Source organism: Colias croceus, chromosome 8, assembly GCF_905220415.1.
Source record: "Colias croceus chromosome 8, ilColCroc2.1".
NCBI classification, from domain to species: Eukaryota; Metazoa; Arthropoda; class Insecta; order Lepidoptera; family Pieridae; genus Colias; species Colias croceus.
The window spans coordinates 6637639-6656731 of record NC_059544.1 but is presented as its reverse complement, the minus strand read 5'-3'; the positions used below and the strand labels follow the sequence as shown (position 1 = coordinate 6656731).

At 34.1% G+C, this 19093-nt stretch overlaps 2 protein-coding genes across 3 annotated transcripts in view; one reads left to right on the top strand and one right to left on the bottom strand.

Annotated features, from left to right (window-relative positions):
• The first annotated feature begins 133 nt into the window (after nt 1-133).
• LOC123693823 (ATP synthase subunit delta, mitochondrial) lies at nt 134-4487 on the top strand. 2 transcript variants are annotated; one of them, XM_045639061.1, is made up of 6 exons: nt 134-212; nt 601-724; nt 1040-1130; nt 1750-1856; nt 3654-3758; nt 4269-4487. In XM_045639061.1, exons 2-6 carry the CDS (start codon nt 602-604, stop codon nt 4332-4334), a joined length of 492 nt encoding a protein of 163 aa, XP_045495017.1. In that variant the 5' UTR covers nt 134-212; nt 601; the 3' UTR covers nt 4335-4487. The 2 variants fall into 2 exon arrangements, with proteins under 2 accessions (XP_045495017.1, XP_045495015.1); XM_045639059.1 differs by having other exon boundaries at nt 142-290.
• LOC123693825 (Down syndrome cell adhesion molecule-like protein Dscam2) overlaps nt 4479-19093 on the bottom strand; it is a 61988-nt gene continuing 47373 nt past the window's right edge. Inside the window, exons 26-41 of the mRNA XM_045639063.1 lie at nt 18838-18947; nt 18259-18418; nt 17751-17899; nt 17520-17602; nt 17096-17272; nt 16618-16682; nt 16420-16521; nt 15558-15752; nt 14474-14650; nt 11154-11252; nt 9937-10115; nt 9412-9525; nt 9041-9179; nt 8282-8431; nt 7079-7139; nt 4479-6180 (exon numbers count right to left, since the gene is read on the bottom strand). Coding sequence (XP_045495019.1) covers nt 6102-6180; nt 7079-7139; nt 8282-8431; nt 9041-9179; nt 9412-9525; nt 9937-10115; nt 11154-11252; nt 14474-14650; nt 15558-15752; nt 16420-16521; nt 16618-16682; nt 17096-17272; nt 17520-17602; nt 17751-17899; nt 18259-18418; nt 18838-18947 — 2039 coding nt within the window. The 3' untranslated portion in view covers nt 4479-6101. The remainder of the gene's footprint in view (nt 6181-7078; nt 7140-8281; nt 8432-9040; nt 9180-9411; nt 9526-9936; nt 10116-11153; nt 11253-14473; nt 14651-15557; nt 15753-16419; nt 16522-16617; nt 16683-17095; nt 17273-17519; nt 17603-17750; nt 17900-18258; nt 18419-18837; nt 18948-19093) is intronic.

The window sequence follows — 19093 nt, the reverse complement described above, 5'->3', positions numbered from 1 at the left end:
TATTTTTTTGGTTTGTAAATAGAAGAATAATCAATTAATAATTCAAAATTACAATAAATAAATTTTCTTTTCATGAATCGGATAAAATGAAATGAAGGGATGTCAAATGTCAAAATTTGACACATACAGTATACAATGACATATTAGGTAGGTACCTACCAATTTTTACGAGGTTTACGAGGGTGTGCAGCTGAAACGAAGGATAGAATTAGGTCTGGTTTGCTTAAAAATCGAAATTATAAGCTTTCGTATTTGCCTTTAATTCGTGTTACATAAAATCATATTTCTAAGTAAGTTTTTTAGTTCTTTATTCTAATTAAATATTACTATCGACACAAAGTTTGTGACTTGATTATTTATTACATAATCTATGTTTTTACTCTAATATTACTGGAAATTATGTTTGATTTATGCCTTTATTAAGATATATCTTATTTTTACATGATTTATTACGTATTAATCGATAAGCACAGTAATAGAAATATCATATTAAGTAGTTCTTGTTAAAATAAGTTGTAAGGTTAGAATTTTCATATTATCAAAGTTCTGAGACGTTTTCTCAGTCTCAGATTAATTGATATATGGCTTATTGAATTTCAGAATGTCTTCAGCCATTCGCACCACATTAAGAACTGTGTTCAGAAAGGCACAGATTCGCAGCTATGCTGATGCGCCGGCCATCAAAGAAGGTGAAATGGCTCTCACTTTTGCTGCTGGTAACAAGGTAAAAGAAAGACATAATATGTACACTTAATTATGAAAACCAAAATTAATTTGTACTATAGTAGAGCCATTTTAATAGGCAACATTTGACAGTTCAACAACGTAACCTAGTAACGACGACGTAGAATAACATGATATTTCGTTTAGTTAGAACTGCATGTTTGCTTAGCTTTGAAAAAATAGAATCTAAAATATATTTTTTTGTTTATAATTTAAACTAAATTGGAATTTCAGTATCTCCTCTTCTTAGATTATTAAAAAATCTTAGCAATAACTTAAATAGGTCCGTATATAAACAGTATTTATTTTGTTGCAGGTTTTCTACGACAAGCAGGTTGTGAAACAAATAGATGTGCCATCCTTCAGTGGTGCTTTCGGTATCTTACCCAAGCATGTGCCCACCCTAGGTAAAAATGCCCAAAATAAAAATATGCGAATTTAAAAAAATTTCATATATCAATTTATTCTGTAAAAAAGTAACAAAATAATGCAAGAAGTTATATAAAGTGCTATAGGTACAATATGTATTTAAATTTTAAGAAGCAACATTGGATGAACTTGGCTTTATTATGTTATAATCAAGTTTTGGAATTAAAGATGTCTAAATTTATATGATAGATCTAAGAATTATGCTCTCGATTTTCCTTTTAAAAATACATTTTTGGATACTAAGTAAATTAATGATTTCTTTAAAATGTCTGCTATTGTAGCACCTTGTTTTTTTACAAACAAAAAAATAGTATCTGTATACAAAATGATTCATAACTTGATTGATGGGTATTTGTTTAGAGGTATAGATTGTGACTTCACTGATTTTCAAGAAAAGAAGCATCAGTTGCATAACTATTATCTGATATTCAATAATCAATGAGGAATATTTGTCATTGAAACAACAGTTTTCTTTTAAATATAATAATAACAAACAGTTCTGCAATCATGATAATTTTTCATGTTTAAATAAAATATTATTTAAATTTAAAACATATTATAATTAATGTCTGTTGAAATTTATTTGTTTTTTTTTAGCTGTGCTTCGACCTGGTGTTGTGACAGTTCTCGAAAATGATGGCAAGCAGAACAAAATTTTCGTGTCATCTGGCACCATCACTGTCAACGACGACTCCTCTGTCCAGGTAAATTGAATATTTGACATGTTCTCAATAGCTGAGTCTGGTATCTATAAGATTATCTACTTATATATAAACTAGATTTCCGCCCGCTGCTTCGCCCGTGATTTCAAAGAAAAACCCACATAGTTCCCGTTCCCGTGGGATTTCCGGGATAACACGTATCCTAGGTGTTAATCTAAGTTACCTTCTATATGTGTGCTAAATTTCATTGTAATCGCTTCAGTAGTATTTGCGTGAAATAGTAACAAACACAAACTTACACTTTCGCATTTATATGTATATTAGTAGGATATATTTTGTGACTAAAGCAAAGAAAATTTTGATATAATAAATTAATACATATTATTTAGTTGTGCTATTTACTGAATAGGTTTGAAGTTGGTGCCAAGGCCCAAGCACTAAGCACTTAGTATTAAGCCCGTGTAAACCAGGCATTATGAAATCAAAACTACATAAGTTTCACATTCGCTTCAGTAAGGGCCGATTTTTCAATGCCCAGATAAACAGTCTAATAACTACCCCTCGAATAGATTTATTCAATTGCTTATCTAACTCATAACGGCTCGCCTATTTTTCAATCGTGATTTATTTGATGAATAACTATCTGACCAAATATTTCCATATTGGCAGCTCTGCTCTTGGAGTGGCGAAACAAACATATTAAATTAGTCAGGTTAGAGCGGGATAGAGTCAACTTGCAATATGTCAACAACCGTCATTATGACTCACGTCAGGAGTGCATTTTAAGTTTATCTTGTGTTCTATGATTGTTGATTATTGTTTTGATTCGAGTAAAGAGTTTTGATTAAATTTGTGTTAAAATTTATATATTTTACGATGGAAACGACATAAAGGCAGCGTCCGGCAAATTTTCAATGGCATGATCATCAGTACTATCAAAAACATCAATTTCAATATGATTTTAATTGATAATTATTTTATAGAAAGAGGCTTTATTGTAAAAATTCTACGCTCTATGTTATTACATACGAAAATATCCCAAATTTGACGCGTCAGTTGTCAACTCAAACGTCTAATCGTTGAATAGCACGTTATCTGGCCGTTGGAGCAGCAGATAGATTTATTCCTCAAATAACGTAGTTATTCGATAGATAAGTCCTATTCGTCTTTTGAAAAATTGAATATTTTGTTAACTGAAGAATAAAGTCTATCTAGCTGTTTATCTGGGCATTGAAAAATCGGCCCTAAATAGCACAACTAAATAATACGAAGGTAGTAATTAATAATATCAAATATTTTTTTTGTATTTTACTTTTCTGTCTTTGAAGTCGGTTTTTGTTAATGTAGTTATTATTATTGTAAACCCGTTTTTCACCCACTTGCCGATTTCGCCTTCTGTTTTGAATAACACAAAATTCTGTTGATGATATACATAGCGACATCCGATATCGGTAACACGCAAGAAGCTACTGACCAAGCTTCTGACACACGTAGGTCACCGACGACGAGCCGAGTAAGTACGCGAACTTTAAAACTGCGATTTTAAAGTTTGTACGTCTCTCACCTCCCTTATTGAATGAAAAAAGAGTGTGTGTGTACTTATGTACACGCGTTAGAAGTTATACTTCTTTGGCGTATGGAAAAAAAATACTAGAATATACAACTTGAACATAGTTACATACCACCTAGAACTAACTTCATGCTGTTAAATTTAGGTGTCGGTTTGCGCGCGCATCGTAAAAATTCACTCTCATCATTTTTCTCCATCGCGCCAAAAGAAGTATAACTTCAATAAATGCTATTGTTTGAGTTTGTCATGTATATACATTATTGTTACAGGTGTTGGCTGAAGAGGCTCACCCTCTCGAGAACTTGGACCGCAGCGCGGCGCAAGAAGCTCTGTCAAAGGCACAGTCCGAGTTCAACTCTGCTTCCAATGAAAAGGTTTGCTGTTTATTACATATTACTGTAAAATTTATTTGATTGCTCTAGCTATAAGCTTTTGAAAAAGCAAATAATTGTGATCATGTATGATAGAGTGAAAAGTAGATTTGTGTTGCTGGATGTTGCTTTTTTGGACCAAATAAATTTACAGTCATTTACATTCGAATACGACTAAAGAAGGGATTAGAAAAAAAAACTGTCGTGGTAGATTTTTTCTTGTTTGTGTAGACTAGCTGGACCCATGCTTCGCTTCGTTTTGGAAAGGAACATTTGCAATATGTTTCATTGCTACTTCGCAGTACGCTTCTCTGTGACGTGATCAGTATAATAGTGGACATGTGGACTTTCAAAACTTATAATAATAATCTATTAACTGTTACCCACGACAGCGACATAAGCACGGCGACGTATATTAATAAATTTTAGAAAACAAAACCTTTTGTAGGCATTTATTAAATGAAAGAAGGAAGTTTATTGTATTATATTCATAATGATATATGTCTTTTCCAGGCTAAAGCTGAAGCCGCCATTGCAGTGGAAGTAGCAGAAGAGATCGTTAAGGCCGCCACGGCGTAAACTCCTTTCGGCAAGATTGGCGTAATATTAGGATTTAACAACTATTTAATGTAAAATACAATTAAATATCACTGTCATGCAATATTTTGTTTCTGTGCATTACCTGTGATGTCAGTGTGACTTGTATGAAATAAAAGGCGATTCTGTAGTTGACATTGAGTACTTTATTCAACACAAATCAAAACACTTTGGTACAAACAGTTAGTTGCAAATAGCGAATGACCTTTTGCACAAATCCAAAATCGTAATAAAGCCGCAAACGAAACATCCGTATAAGCATACCACAAAAATATGATTAGAAAAAACTCGGTTACTTAATTAACTTAGCGTCACCGGATCGAGTAAACGTACGATTTTTAAATTTCGAACATCTAATTTTAAATTTCGAATAATTTTCTTAATTTCGATTATACTTTAAGTTATATATTTAATGTTAATCCAAAAATTCTAATTGGAAGGTTCATAGAAGAGATCGTTAGCTAGGAAGTCGCGAGAACCTATCTACGAGTCTACGTTGCAAAGCTTACACGACACAACATATAGGGAGACATCTAGAAAATGACACGCTCGTGTCTTACATCTACGTATTTCGTATCATAATATAGAAAGATTAATATTACGAATAAAAAATGCACCTTATTATATTACGGTTAGGGTAACGATACATATTGAATTTTATTTCCACTTGTTATTTTAGTACAAAGACTGCAAGGATGATCGGTTATACTATAATTAATATTTGACTGAATATTCCAATGAATTATTATGTATCATGAGTATAATTAAAAATTAGCCAGAAATGTTAAATGCTTACATACTAACTAGTTACTGATTACACAGTATATTGTTTAAAGAATTGATTACTAATAAAATGCTTACATCTAGGCTTACTTCAAGTAGTGTATGTGAACGCAAAACATTAAATGACAATAATAATATAAAATAGGATATGATAACGCAAATGGTAAAAGCACTATTAATTAAAACTTAAACATTGTAAAGGAAGCATTATAGCAACCGGGCGGCTGCGAGTGGTGTAAATACAAACTTACACAAATATAAATAACGTTAATGTTAGTACAATTCACATAAAAATAAAATGGGTAAAAATACAAAATATCACATCGTTATTACATGTTGAGCTTAATTTAAATTGAAACCGTTAACACCCCAAGACCAGCACAAATATCACTCGTTCTTTAAATTAAGCTAAACAAATAAGATCAAATAAAAAAAAATCGTTTCGTCTTTCGTTTCGACGTCTTGACAAAGCTGGGAAAGTGACTGTACCGAGTATGAGATAAATATGGTACACGTCACGTTTCTAAAGGAAATGTATCAATTTGAATTACCTACCACAACCATAGATTTCCGATAAACATGGTAACACTATTTATTTATGTGACGCGTTGTGGGTGCACTACGGGAGACACGTTACTTGAGACTTCCCAACTTTGCAAGACGAGACGTCAATTTAAAATTAATTCCTGATGCTATGGCACTCTCGTGCAAAAGAACCGATAAGAAACGACGATAAACAATGCGACACGTAAACGAAATGGCATGACAGATGTTGCAACCACGCCGCTGGCAACATTATTGCTTTATCTGCGCTAAGCAAAGCAAATTGGCATAAAGGCAAAATATTCATTAAATTGGTATTATCGTGGCGGATATTGCGCCGGCATGGTTGCGACAATCTAAAGGACTAGGGCGTGAATGGGAGTGGGCGTGTCGTAGAGCGGCGCGAGTGTAACGCTTTACAGGTTACACTGCCACAGTATCGTAGGCTGTGAGTCCCCGCCCGTGGATTGCTTGCTGGGGGATTGGGGTGTTTGCTTCTGGTCTGTAATCGTAATATTCATATTATAACGCTTGTACAAAACGAACCTAAGCGCGAGAGGAATAAGGTCTATATTCAATTAGATCATAGCCACGATAGGAATACAATTGAATCTAAACATGAGGGAATCACTTTATTTTGAGAGGCTAACACACAGAGATTTATAAATATATTCACAAACGGATATGGGACACATGTATATAAGGAACAAAATAACGTAAGAAGCTATTTCGACTAGGATATATGTATCGATTATATCATTCTTAGATATTGTAGCGAGCTAAAATTTTACCATGATTATGGGTCATGGGCCTAAAAAGCTGTTGCTATATGTAATGGTTATATAGGTATATTGTAGCGAGTGAACATTATGTATAGGGCTAATTTAAATGGCTATGTATCCGGCGCAGATAACGACACATAAGGTCTTACGCTAAAAGTTAAAATAAAACATCTTACCAATGTTATAGCAAAACAAAATTGTAGTGCACGGTCGATTAGGTGTTAGCCACAGGGTTATTTACGAAACAAAATTATCAGGCAAAATTAAATAACATTCAGCGTATACTATTGTTCGTGGACATACTTTGACTTACTGTTTCCTGTAGACCATGGATGCAGAACATAATACATGCTTAATACTGACATACACTAGACATACAAGATGCTTATCTGTTAAACTATATTATTGTTGACACATTGCACGCTTCGCTGCGCACACACAAGGATCTGGCAGTTATAGTTCGAGTGCACTTTTCAAATCAAATCAGATCATTTAATTGCACAGCTAATGTTATTACGAATTGTAAGAGTTAAATTTTATTATAATAATATGAGCACTTAAAGATTTCAAAAATACAATTAAAGTGCTGAATTTGGTAAGAGGCCTGATGGAACTGACCTGTCAATGAGTTTTCTCATTTCCTCGGTGTGCAAGCCGTCCTTGGCAGTGTGGGCCCTTACTGCAACAACATACATGTCACGACGAATCTACACTAAACACGAGACTCCAATATCCTGCCCTCTACAGATGTATCTCGAACAATACCGTTATATTGTGATTTGTGACCCTCATATGTGAAGCTATAGAAGCTTATAGAATGTTCTAGAAACTTGTAGAACAAAGCGTGAAGAAATGATGGAAAGATGTCACGATAAATAAGTAGTGTCCGAGATAATCTTCAAAACATGAACTATATCTACAAAACCATTTGAGAAGAATCAGTTAACACAATCACATCTAAGCTTATGTGATAAAATTTTAAGAAGGAAAATTGAAGATATCCCGATATTCATATGGTAAAATTATCATAAAATATTTACATAAATACATATAAGTAATTATAAACGAATATATAATTTTACCATACGATATTTGAAATAAGGATGAAAGAATTTTGAACAAAAAATAAGCCAATTGCCATAAAATCTAAAAGCTTTAATTGAACGTTATAATAATAACGTTGACAAACTTTGCATGCTGTCAGTCACAAATATTAATAATGAACAAGAAAAAACTATGATTGATTCAAAAATTGTTTTACCATCTTCTGTTCAGGAGACGCCCATGTGCGCATGGACCAATGTCATTAGTTATTGAAGAAAATTAACAACTTAATTTATATAAAAATTTTGATTTATGAATAGTAAATTCATTAATAATATAGCGCAGACACATGTTTAATAATTGATTTGAATTTAGAGATTCGTTTGATACTGGTATGCTGAGGCGAAAAGGGCATTCTAACGATCAAAGACTCAAAAGTAATAATATGCAATATGCAAAAGAAGAGGATTGATTTTAATATTAAAATGAGAGATCTAAGTTTTAATAAAGTATACCTTTTACGCTTAATTTTTACACTTTTTCCATCGTACCCAGTCGAATTTTACTAAATAGTTGATGTAAATAAACTTATTAGCGGTCAGTCAGTGGATCATGTATATTCAACTTTATGATTTTATGTTAATAAATATACTTTTATTTAGTAAATATAATTATAAAAATATATTTAGTAAATATACCGACGTATCATCTACTCGACAATTAAATGATAAACAGTATGCTCCCAAAAACAAATGGAGCATCCCACTACTCACGTACCGGGATAGTTCCTGGGCTGGTCGCACTCGGCCTCGGAGATCTCGTTGGAGTCCTTGCTCTCGTTGAATGAGGAGGAGCAGTTGTTGTCCGCGGTGGCGTTGCGGGGCGGGGGCGGGGGGGGCTCGGGGGACCCGCCGCACTTGCGGGTGCCTGCGGGGAATACGGGATACATAAAATATAGATAAAGATAATAAATAATAACAATATTATAGAAAGTGTTAAATTACGGAAACATTTTGGGCGAGTGTTTTCCTATAAGCAAGTAGGGATTTGTGATATTTAAGGATCGAATTTGTAAAAAATCTTTCTTGGTGTTCATCTTTACTACAGATAGGTAGTAGGTACAATAGGTAAGTGTTCAAAATAAGAGTTTTTCTGATAAAATTTACAATATTGTATGGCGAGTTGGTAGCCAGAATTTCAAGGTATGCGGCAACTCCAAAAGTTTATTAAAGTTATAATATTAAAGTACAAAATTACAGGAGAGAATTGAAGTAGTATAAATAACTAGTCTCACAAACTCAAAGAGTTATTCTATTTGTGGCGATAATGTTCAAAGTCTATTGCACATATTATGCTTATTAGAAAACTCTGCCTAATATACACGTAGGCAGAGTTTTTCTTCAGTCAATTTTTAGTTATTATGTTTTATTTATTTATTTATTTAGCATAAAAAATTCGGATATCGCAGATCCTAATAATAGTCCTAAAGATCGCAGGTCCTAGTTTTAGCTTGTGTTTTTTCGTAGTCATAGTTACCAATGCTGGGTCGGGAGCCATAGTGATCAGAGTATGGGGTTCCATAAGCGCCGGTGTACTGTTCGTCCTCTGGGGCGCAGCACGCGGGCTCGTCGTACTCGGGGCCGCAGGCGTACATTGGGCGGGAATAGCGGGCACGCTGAGGGAAAAAATATTAATTATATTATCCATATCATCATAATCAATAGAACTATCTAGAGGCAAAAATCTAGCCTTTCTAGATATTTTAAGGTGCAGTCCAATGTTGTTATTTCAGTTTAAAATGTGTAGATAGGTTTGTAGTGTCAAAGGCAATCAAATTGTGATGAAATGATCAAATAGTAATAGGATATTAAGTATTGTTTCCTTAAAAAAATGACAAAAAATATTACGTATTGGTCCTCTTCAGCGCAGGTAGCAGGATCGTCGTATTCGGGAGCAGTAGAGTAGATAGCGCTTTGTCCGCCTTGTGAGTTCTTGCGAGCGTAACGGCTGTTAGCACGGGGCTGGAATATGTGAATTATAATGTAAGATTCTTGATACTTGAGGTGTATTTATGGCAATTTAAGAGATAATTACTTATTTCTAGTTATGTACCTACATAATATATGGTTTTGGTTTATTAAATCGGTCGTTTCTTACATCTCTATCATGTTTATCGTGAAGTGAATTCATTCGGAAGAAATTAGGTGATATTTTTAAAATGACAATCTTATTTTCCTGTTTTTAAAAGGCGAATAAAAAATTAAAAAGTCTTTAATTGATGATTTGATTTTGAGTTTATGTAACGATATAAGTTACAAATTTACAATAATTATCTATATAGAAATATATTTTTTAATAAACATATAACTAATAATTATGATATCATGTTGTGAAAAACATAATATAATTCTTTATTATGAACTTTTTCTTACCATGCTCTGAGATCCAGCGCGCGAGTGGGCCGGGTGGTGAGGGTGCGGGTGGGGGTGGGCCAGCGTGCCCGCGTGCGACGGGTGGTGGTGGGGGAACGCGATCGCCTTGCTCGGGTCCATCTCCTCGCGGAAGCCTAGCAGGTGGAATGTGGCGTAGGGGCAGATCTCGTCTTCCATGCCTGCATGTGGATCGCTTCTTTAATAGGGGATATCGCTTTCTATAGACTAGTGTTTTGTTAGTTTTTTTTTGTTAGGGTAGTGATGTTGACATCCTCGCCTATAGTTTCTTTAAATTTTGATTTCTTAAGAACTTGCCTGTGTTTTTATTTAATAAAGCTCTTATACTACTACAACTTGTTTTTCTTGTAAAATGGACAATTTCTTGATTATTTTTTATTGAGAACATGTTCTTTAACGTATTCAAAATGCAGCGGTACTTTTTATTTTTGTTATTTGGTTTAAAAGGCGCTGATCGGTATCATATTTTGACTAGTTTGTGAGAAAAAATCATTAGAATGTAGTTTTTTTTTAAATATTTCATCGACATCGATTAGTTAGTCTGTGGTGGAACCAATATAATATAAATATTACTGTTGACAACATTTAAATAACACTCGGAAATAATTGTCATTACCTTGATAAATCATCACAATCTGAATCATTATGAAAAATTAAACTCAATCACAAACTCACAAAAAATAAATAAATCATAAAAAAAATGTTACACGCAAATAAAAATAACTGGGATTAATAAAAAAGCAAACAGCATTTTGTTTTTCTAGAAATAAGTTAATAACTTACATTATTTTTCCTTTGGGTTAGTGGTCTATAACTACTTTATACACATGCATTCTAAAGTATCTACAAAGCATCTAAATTCTACAAATCTACACAACGATCAATCTTCACGACTCATGCATAAAGCAACGTCATCAATTAATTGACTTCGAAAAAAAAATTTGAATTCGAAAACAATCTATTTTAAATTTAATTTGACGTGCTTTATCACACGTCTTGTAGAAAAAGCATTATTCGATGCAAAAAATTAATATAAACACATTTTTTTTTTAATATTTTTAACTCAACTATGGTTGATTAAATATATTGTCAAAACTAAACATAATTACAGTAGTCAATATTTTTTGCGTACAAAAAACTTTTTCTACATCCATTTTTTTTTCTTTTTCCGAGTTTTCATCACCCACACAAGCACTAACCTGTCGACAGCGTATCACCGGAACCCGCTCGGCGCATGTGTGTACGTCGCACCCGCTCATAGTGGTGTCTGCGCGGGTCCCACGTGGAGTGCGCGCCCACTGACACCATACTACCGTTACGCATGCGTACTAACGCTACTCGCGTGTAACAACGTGTACATGGACCGCGGATGCTTTTTTGTGTGTTAATTTAATATGGGGCTAATTGAGGAATGGTTAAAGACAAATTCGGAAGACGGAGGAAGGTGTTATAGGTATTTTTTTATAGTATTTTATGTACATTTTTTAGGTGCTTCACTAAACTGTATTTTTTTGTTACATATCTTGTCATTTTGTGACATTATTAATAACATCACTATCACAAACTCAAAAGTTAAAAAAGCCCTAATCCAGCTTGATGTGTCTAAAGGACCTGGTCCCGATAAACTGCCAGCTGTTTTCTTCAAAAAAACAGCTAATACATTATGCCACCCCCTTTCCATTCTATTCAATAAATGCATAAAAGAGGGCTCGTTTCCCGATGTCTGGAAACGCGCTTATATTATCCCTATTCATAAGAGTGGTGCTAAAGATGAAATAAGTAATTATAGGCCAATCTCCATACTATGTACACTGTCGAAGCTTTTTGAAAGAATAGTCCATGATGAATTGTATCCGCAGGTAAGCAAACTCATTATACAAGAACAACACGGATTTGTAAAACGCCGCTCTTCTATCACGAATATGGCTACATATACTGGATACTTATTCGAGAACATGGACAGACGCATTCAAGTGGATGCTGTTTACACGGATTTCCAAAAAGCCTTCGATAGAGTTGATCATAATATTTTATTAAAGAAGTTAGCTTATAATGGTATTCGTGGGAACTTACTGAGATGGTTCTCTTCTTATGTTACCAACAGGTCACAAAGAGTTGTTGTCAATGGATACTTTTCGGACTATATTACCATTACATCGGGAGTACCGCAAGGCTCAATTCTTGGACCCCTTCTATTTATTTTATATATTAACGACATTAACACCTGTTTTCTCAATTCAAAATTCTTGCTCTATGCCGATGATCTAAAGGTATATAAAGCTATAAAAACTACAAATGACTGCATAGAATTACAAGACGATTTAGACCGACTTAATACCTACTGTTCTAATAACAAATTAAATCTTAGTATTCCCAAATGTCACACTATTACTTTTACAAAGAATAAGAATCGTATTCTATTTGACTACAATCTTTGTAATGTAACATTAGATAAGGTTACGTATTTGCGAGATCTTGGAATCACTCTCGACGAAAATCTTCACATGAATTTACATATCGCTAACATCACCAGTAAAGCTTATAGAATGTACGGTTTTATAATGCGCGCATCGTTAGAATTCAAAAAGCCTTCTACGTTTATACACTTATTTACGTCGTTGGTCCGTCCGCAATTAGAGTATGGCTCGTTCGTGTGGGACCCATTTTACAACAAGTACGCTGATATTATTGAAAAAGTTCAAAAAAGGTTTTTCAATACCATGAACTACAGATGTCATAAAAAATATATCCCATATTCAGACGTTTTGCATAAATACAAATTTTTGACTCTTAAAAATAGGCGTTTGCTCCTTCAGACCATGTTCTTGTACGGACTTTGTAATAACAAATTTGACTGTCAGTATCTTGTGAGTAAATTATTTTACACCGTGCCACGAACTGCATACCGGCGAAAGCTACGCACTTATCATCTATTCGCTACTGAGGCATGTCGTTCGAATGCTGGCTTGCGTTCCCCTTTACGTCATGTTGTTGACAATTTTAATAAAAATTTCTCTGACCTTGACATCTTTTCGAATTCAAAATTTAAGTTTCGAAGAAGTTTAGTTGATCTGCTCCTAAACATGCAATAACCTAGGTATCTTATTTCGCGTCCCTCTACCTTTATCTCAAATTTTTGATTTATTTTATTTTTATTGCCATGGCTAAGTGCACATTTATATTTATTTTTTCTTATTCGCATTTGTTGCACGTATAAAAATGTATGTATCCAAACTGTGGATAATGTTGTTGGTTGGACAGTTATACCTGTATTTAGACTAAGTTTTATTGTACAATTAACCACTGTTCTGCTGTTTATTATCCCTAATAAAGAAAAATAAAATAAAATTTTTGTTTAAAAATTAAAATGTTATGAGTATATTCAATGATTCAAGGTATATTTTTTATGGTTGGACATAAAAAGGGGTAAATTTTTAGGAAAAGGAAAACATTTTTATAAGCATACCCAAGGTTGAATGTACACTTTGTTACCAAATTCGAATCGTACTTTCTAATATTGTCTCAAATGTTTCACTGTGATATAAAGATATTGTTTTGAACCACTTTTTGAAAATTTTATGTTGGTCAATATTCACCAAACCATCTCAAATGGATTCGATATTAGAAAGTACACCTTTCACCACGCACATATAAGACGTACCTTGCTTTATGCTTTGACGTGTCCTCTTTGCGTTGAATATTAAATTAGCAAATAAAAAAGGAACGTTTAGAATAAAGGATTCTTGCCAAAACATAAAAGTGTTTAGACTGTCACCATAAGCAAACAGCCACATCTAGGGTATAGTAACGTAAATAAATAATAGGGGATATTTTTAACATATTGACACAAAATATGAAGAAAGATCATTCAATTTAAACTTTTTTTTTGTGTTAACATGTTATAGTAAACTAACGGTTATAGTAGAAAAAGGACGGATTACAACTATGAACTTCTATAAGAGGTAAGCAAACTAAATTAAAATTTCTTAAATTGAAACTTAAACAGTGTAACCTGGACAACATAGCATGCAGAATATAAATAAAGCAACCATAATAATGAAAAAATATATCTATAATTTATAAAATGTCGCATATCTAACTCTCTCGTATATTGATCACTGAAAGTTAATGTTCTTGAAGTCATAACATCATCAGTCACAACATCATAATGTATGCTATAGTGTACAATTTATGCAAAAAACTAATCTCATCCCCCCTCTCTGAATGTGTATTTGTATAACATGTGTGTATGTGTGTGTGTGAGTGCGCATGAACTCGTATATCTGACTATGCGTACGGGCTGCGTGTATATGCATGTAAATGTACGTGCTTGCGCAAGTAGGTACTCATGTCACTGCGTGTACGTGTGTATACTATTTAAAAGTTGTCTTTGTTGTAGTATATGTATGAGCTTGTGTGTATATCTCATCCGTAACCCCCTATCCCTGCGTATACATGTACGTGTGCGTGTTAGTGCACCCGTGTGCGTGTGTATTTGCATGTGCGTGTGTGTACTCACTAATAACAGCCTGTCGCTTGACGCGGTCGCACGTGTTGTAGTTAGAGCCGGGTACGGGGGGCAGCTTGCGGTTGGGCGGGGCGATGTAACCGAGCTCGTCGCGGAGACCACCGCGTTTGTCAAGAGTACCACCGCCTCCTCCGAGTGCAGCTTGTGATGCATTGTATACGGCGTCATCTGTTGGATATATGGTATTGTTATGTGTTTTGTTGGAACATAGTTGTTAAATTGAACAAATCGTGTGACAGAATGAAAACCTAAAAGTATTCACTAGTATTTTAAATTGTTATGGCATTGTTAGATAAAGATTGTTATTTGAAACTCAAATGCAAACATTCATTTATTTTTAGAAAACGTAATGAATCGTCGTAATACATAGCAACTGAAAGCAGTTTATAGTTTATACAGAGAACTGTCGGCAAAAATTTTAGTTGCTGGCTAGTTCATGATTTTGTCTTTGTTGTTAAGTTGCAAATTTCAAATGACTATAGTACTGATTGTTTTTTTTTTGTTAATAGTTAAATAAATCCCAATTAGTTGTAATTAATTTATTACAAATTAAATATACAAATGTTATAATGATACAACATCGATAGAAGCTTAGCTTTATTTATATATGTATCAGCAATTGCATACATATGTATATTGCGCATTCTATATGTTTCAAACGTAAATAGGCATTTATTGTGTTATACATACCTATTTGTTACATTAATAATAATTACAAGATGATTGCAAATAATATCAGAAGTGGGATATATGTCGATCAAAATAAATGTTAAAAATGAGCAAATTCTACAATGATGTAATAAATTAACATTTCTATTACTGTAAATTTGGTAACAAAAGGGGCAGTTACAGATTAGCTAATTAAAATGTTGTTTAAGATATTTTACTGTATATAACTAGTACCTCCTGTAAATTTCCCGCAATTCTTTGTTTTAAAGATCTTAATCTTGTTTTGTGAAACATTAAAACGGAAAATGTCCTTCATGTATACAGTAAAACACCAATTAATGAGCGTTTACAAAAACAATGAGGGGATAAAAGTAATAAAAAGCGGTGATCATGCCACCATACATACAGTACGCGTCCTTCTGACCTCGCAGTCTATGCGGAGTGTTTCTTCTGGCCAGCGTTAAGCAGATCACGACCATTCCAACAATGAACACGACAATCGTCGCCAATATTGGCACAAGTACTTCTGGTTCCAGCCAAGCTTTCACCCATGGGGGCAGTTCTTTATCATCAGCGTTGCCTGGCAACGGGGCGACCGTACCTAAATAATCAAATAATAATACCTTTATGGTGATGGTCCCTCGCTCCTCGCACGACGCAAACCACAACAATGGCGATAATAATGACCAGAATAGCGGCTACAACGGGCACGATTAAGTTCAAATGGGACAGAATGATCTTGAACGTTTGTTCGGGTGTGAGAGACCCGTCGCCAACGTCACGTACCGGCGCGATCGTACCTGAAATGCAACACCTCGTTATTTTTTATATTCATTTTTAATTTAGGATTATTTTTTGGAATATTTGAGGCATTGCATTTCAGGTATGGCGGTATGAAAATTATGTTGGAATCACTGAAATGCAAGACCTTTGGGATGCCTTCGGTGACGAATAGATTGTGAGGCAATGCATTTCAGAAAAATTGTCTTGTCTAGAAGAGAAACAGAAGTTATATCCTAATTTATATTTTTTATATATATATATATATATATATATATATATATATATATATATATATATATATAGTTATATCCTATTAATCATGTGATACTTCTGTAAAAATTATATACCTACTTAATCAAAAGGTTTAATTTTTAATTTATTGGTATGTATTCTACATTCTATCTTGTATCTGTTGTACGTGCACATTATAAATAAAATCTTCTTAACTTATTTAACATAGTATTGAAGTTTGTTATAAATCATACCTCCAGTCATAGTAAGAGTAGCGAATTCATATTCAGCAACATTGAATCCAGCGTTGTTGTGTGCCGTGATCCTCAAAACATACCAAGTAGCGGGTTCCAAATCTGGAAATTTATTTAAATTGTATATTTTTTGTCATATCAATAATAACATGATAAAATAAACGTTCGAATCATTAATAAATAAGGAAATAAACATACCTAGAACAACGAAGTTACCACCGGGCTTAACAGCGTTAGAGATCTGGTTCCATTCGGGAGCGCCCCTGTTAATAAGAATATATTATGAAAAAATTAAAAGTTCGTTAATTTGATATCTAGATTCTGCATTAAATGTCTCTGAAAAGAGTAATCTTCGGTAGAAACGACATTCCGAATTAGTTGGAGTTAAAAAACGGGAATATGCTTTTTAAAGTTTTTTAGCTTGAATTTGAAAAGCTTTAGAGCCAGCGCGCACGAGCATCTTTGTCTCCGCAGCTATTTTATCTTTCCCATCAATTATATGGGGAGTAGCGTCGCTACGTGCGCGCACTTTCAGACTAGCCCATGGGTGGGAGAGACAATATAGTTGCGGAGACAAAATAGTTGCGGATACAAAGTTTCTCGTGCGCGAAGTTCAGTACTAGATGGAATTAAATTCTTTCTCTATTCCAATTTCCCACTATCAACATCCACTCACTTCTTCTTATTCTCAACAACGAAATGGCTCATAGGGCACCCGCCGTCCAGCCACTGCTTCAAGTGCAAGGTCACAGAGGAGGAGCCCACTTCGATGAAGTCGGCGGCGCGGGGCACGGGCGGCTTGGAGCCGCGGGTACGGGCGATCACTACGTCCGATGCTTCGCCGGTGCCGATACTGAAAAAAATATTTGTTTGATTTTTATTGGGTACCATAGTGTTTGATTTCCAGATACAATGCTGAAACTTGTCGTTTTTCATTAATAGGGAAAAGGGCGAGCTAATATGTGGAACATTGTTCATTAGAATATAACAAACATTTTCAGTAATTAGTAAAAGATGCGGTTTGTATGATGTTGAAAAATTCATCCCTCAAGTGGGATTATTTGGAAAAAAAAACTAAATAGATATTAAAGAATTCATACCCGTTGTAAGCAGTCACATAGAGTTGATATCTAGATCCGCAGAAGAGATTTTCCAATGTGTAAGTGTCAGTGTTGCTTGGAATCTGAAATAAGTGTTCAAAATATTAAACTATGTCTATTTACTAATTTATTTAACTTGTATAAAGTATTAAACTAAAATATTTACTGGAAAAAAATGGTCACCACAAATTTAATGTTTCTATACTTATTAAAATTAAAAAAAAAAAATACCTGAACAGTTTCCCAATCTCCGAATTCCTGTTTATAATGGATAGTGTAACCGGCGGCTGATTGGTCCGCATCTACAGGGGGCTTCAGGCGGAGCGTGAGCGACGATACGGAGGAAGATGCGATGCTCAGTTGTGGGGGGAAGGGGGGCGCTGTGAAATTAATTTGACAAATAATTAGAAAGATTTGAATAGTGCTTTCAAAGGTGTTGAATTAATTTATGTTTGAATTTTGAAGTTATTACACTAGAGTTAGACAGTATTGTTAACGTCCGTCGATATTATGAACGCTGTTAAAATTACACGTTATAAGCGTGCCCTGACTTATGTGCATATGAAATAAATGCAATTATTTTATTGGTTTTATTTTTTAAACGTAAATTTTTTGTAATATTATGCTTGAAAATGCCAGACAGAGATCTGCCTAGTAATAATTATAAACTCTGAATAATCTTTTAAACAACATCCTGTATAACACTCCAAGTATCATAACAACACCCTGTATAACTCACCAAGTACAGAGAGCGTGTGTGTAACAGTGTCAGTGCCGAATTGGTTCTCAACGTGGCAAGAGTACTCGCCCGCATCTTCACGAGCAACACCAGCGATTTGTAGCGATCCTTCGGGCAATTGGCGAACTCGTTCCGAGGCTTCTAGAGGATGTCCCTTTACCTGTACGACAATAATTATTATATTTTAATGCTTGTTTTGTAAAGTAGTCGTCTGGAAATAATTGCGCTGTTGGGTTACAAAATATAGTTAAAGACCGAAGATTCTAAAAGTTACTGATTAAAAATTAATGATATCCAATTGTACAATTATTGTATATATTAAGATTTAAGTTACTGCATAGCTTCTATCGCGGGCCTTGAGCGCGGGGACCGAATCGAGAAATTCCGTAACGAAAAAACCTCACGCTCCCCACTCCGACGGGCTCGGAGGTGTGGCTTGAAGACATGCAATAGCTTAAACCGCGGCAGTCCCCGAGTGCCACACGTCGTTTTTTTAATATAAACGAAACTATTTCATTGAATACCTATACGATTTTATATAATTAAAACAAACTACTTGTTATCTATCATAATTATTACCTTCCACAGAATATTGGGTGGGGGAACTCCAACAGCGAGGCAGGGCAGTTTAACGTCTTCCTTGTATGTAGCGGTGAATGATTCGTCGAACGATGCAATCTTGGCGGGAACTATAAGCATAGTTATTTTTTTTACCATTTAAACAGGACATTTTACATTTACGTTTGATTGATTATAATAACAATAAATTTTTTATTGAAAATTTATTGAAACGAATAAATGAAATAAATAGAGGACAAGGAAGATTTCTACACTT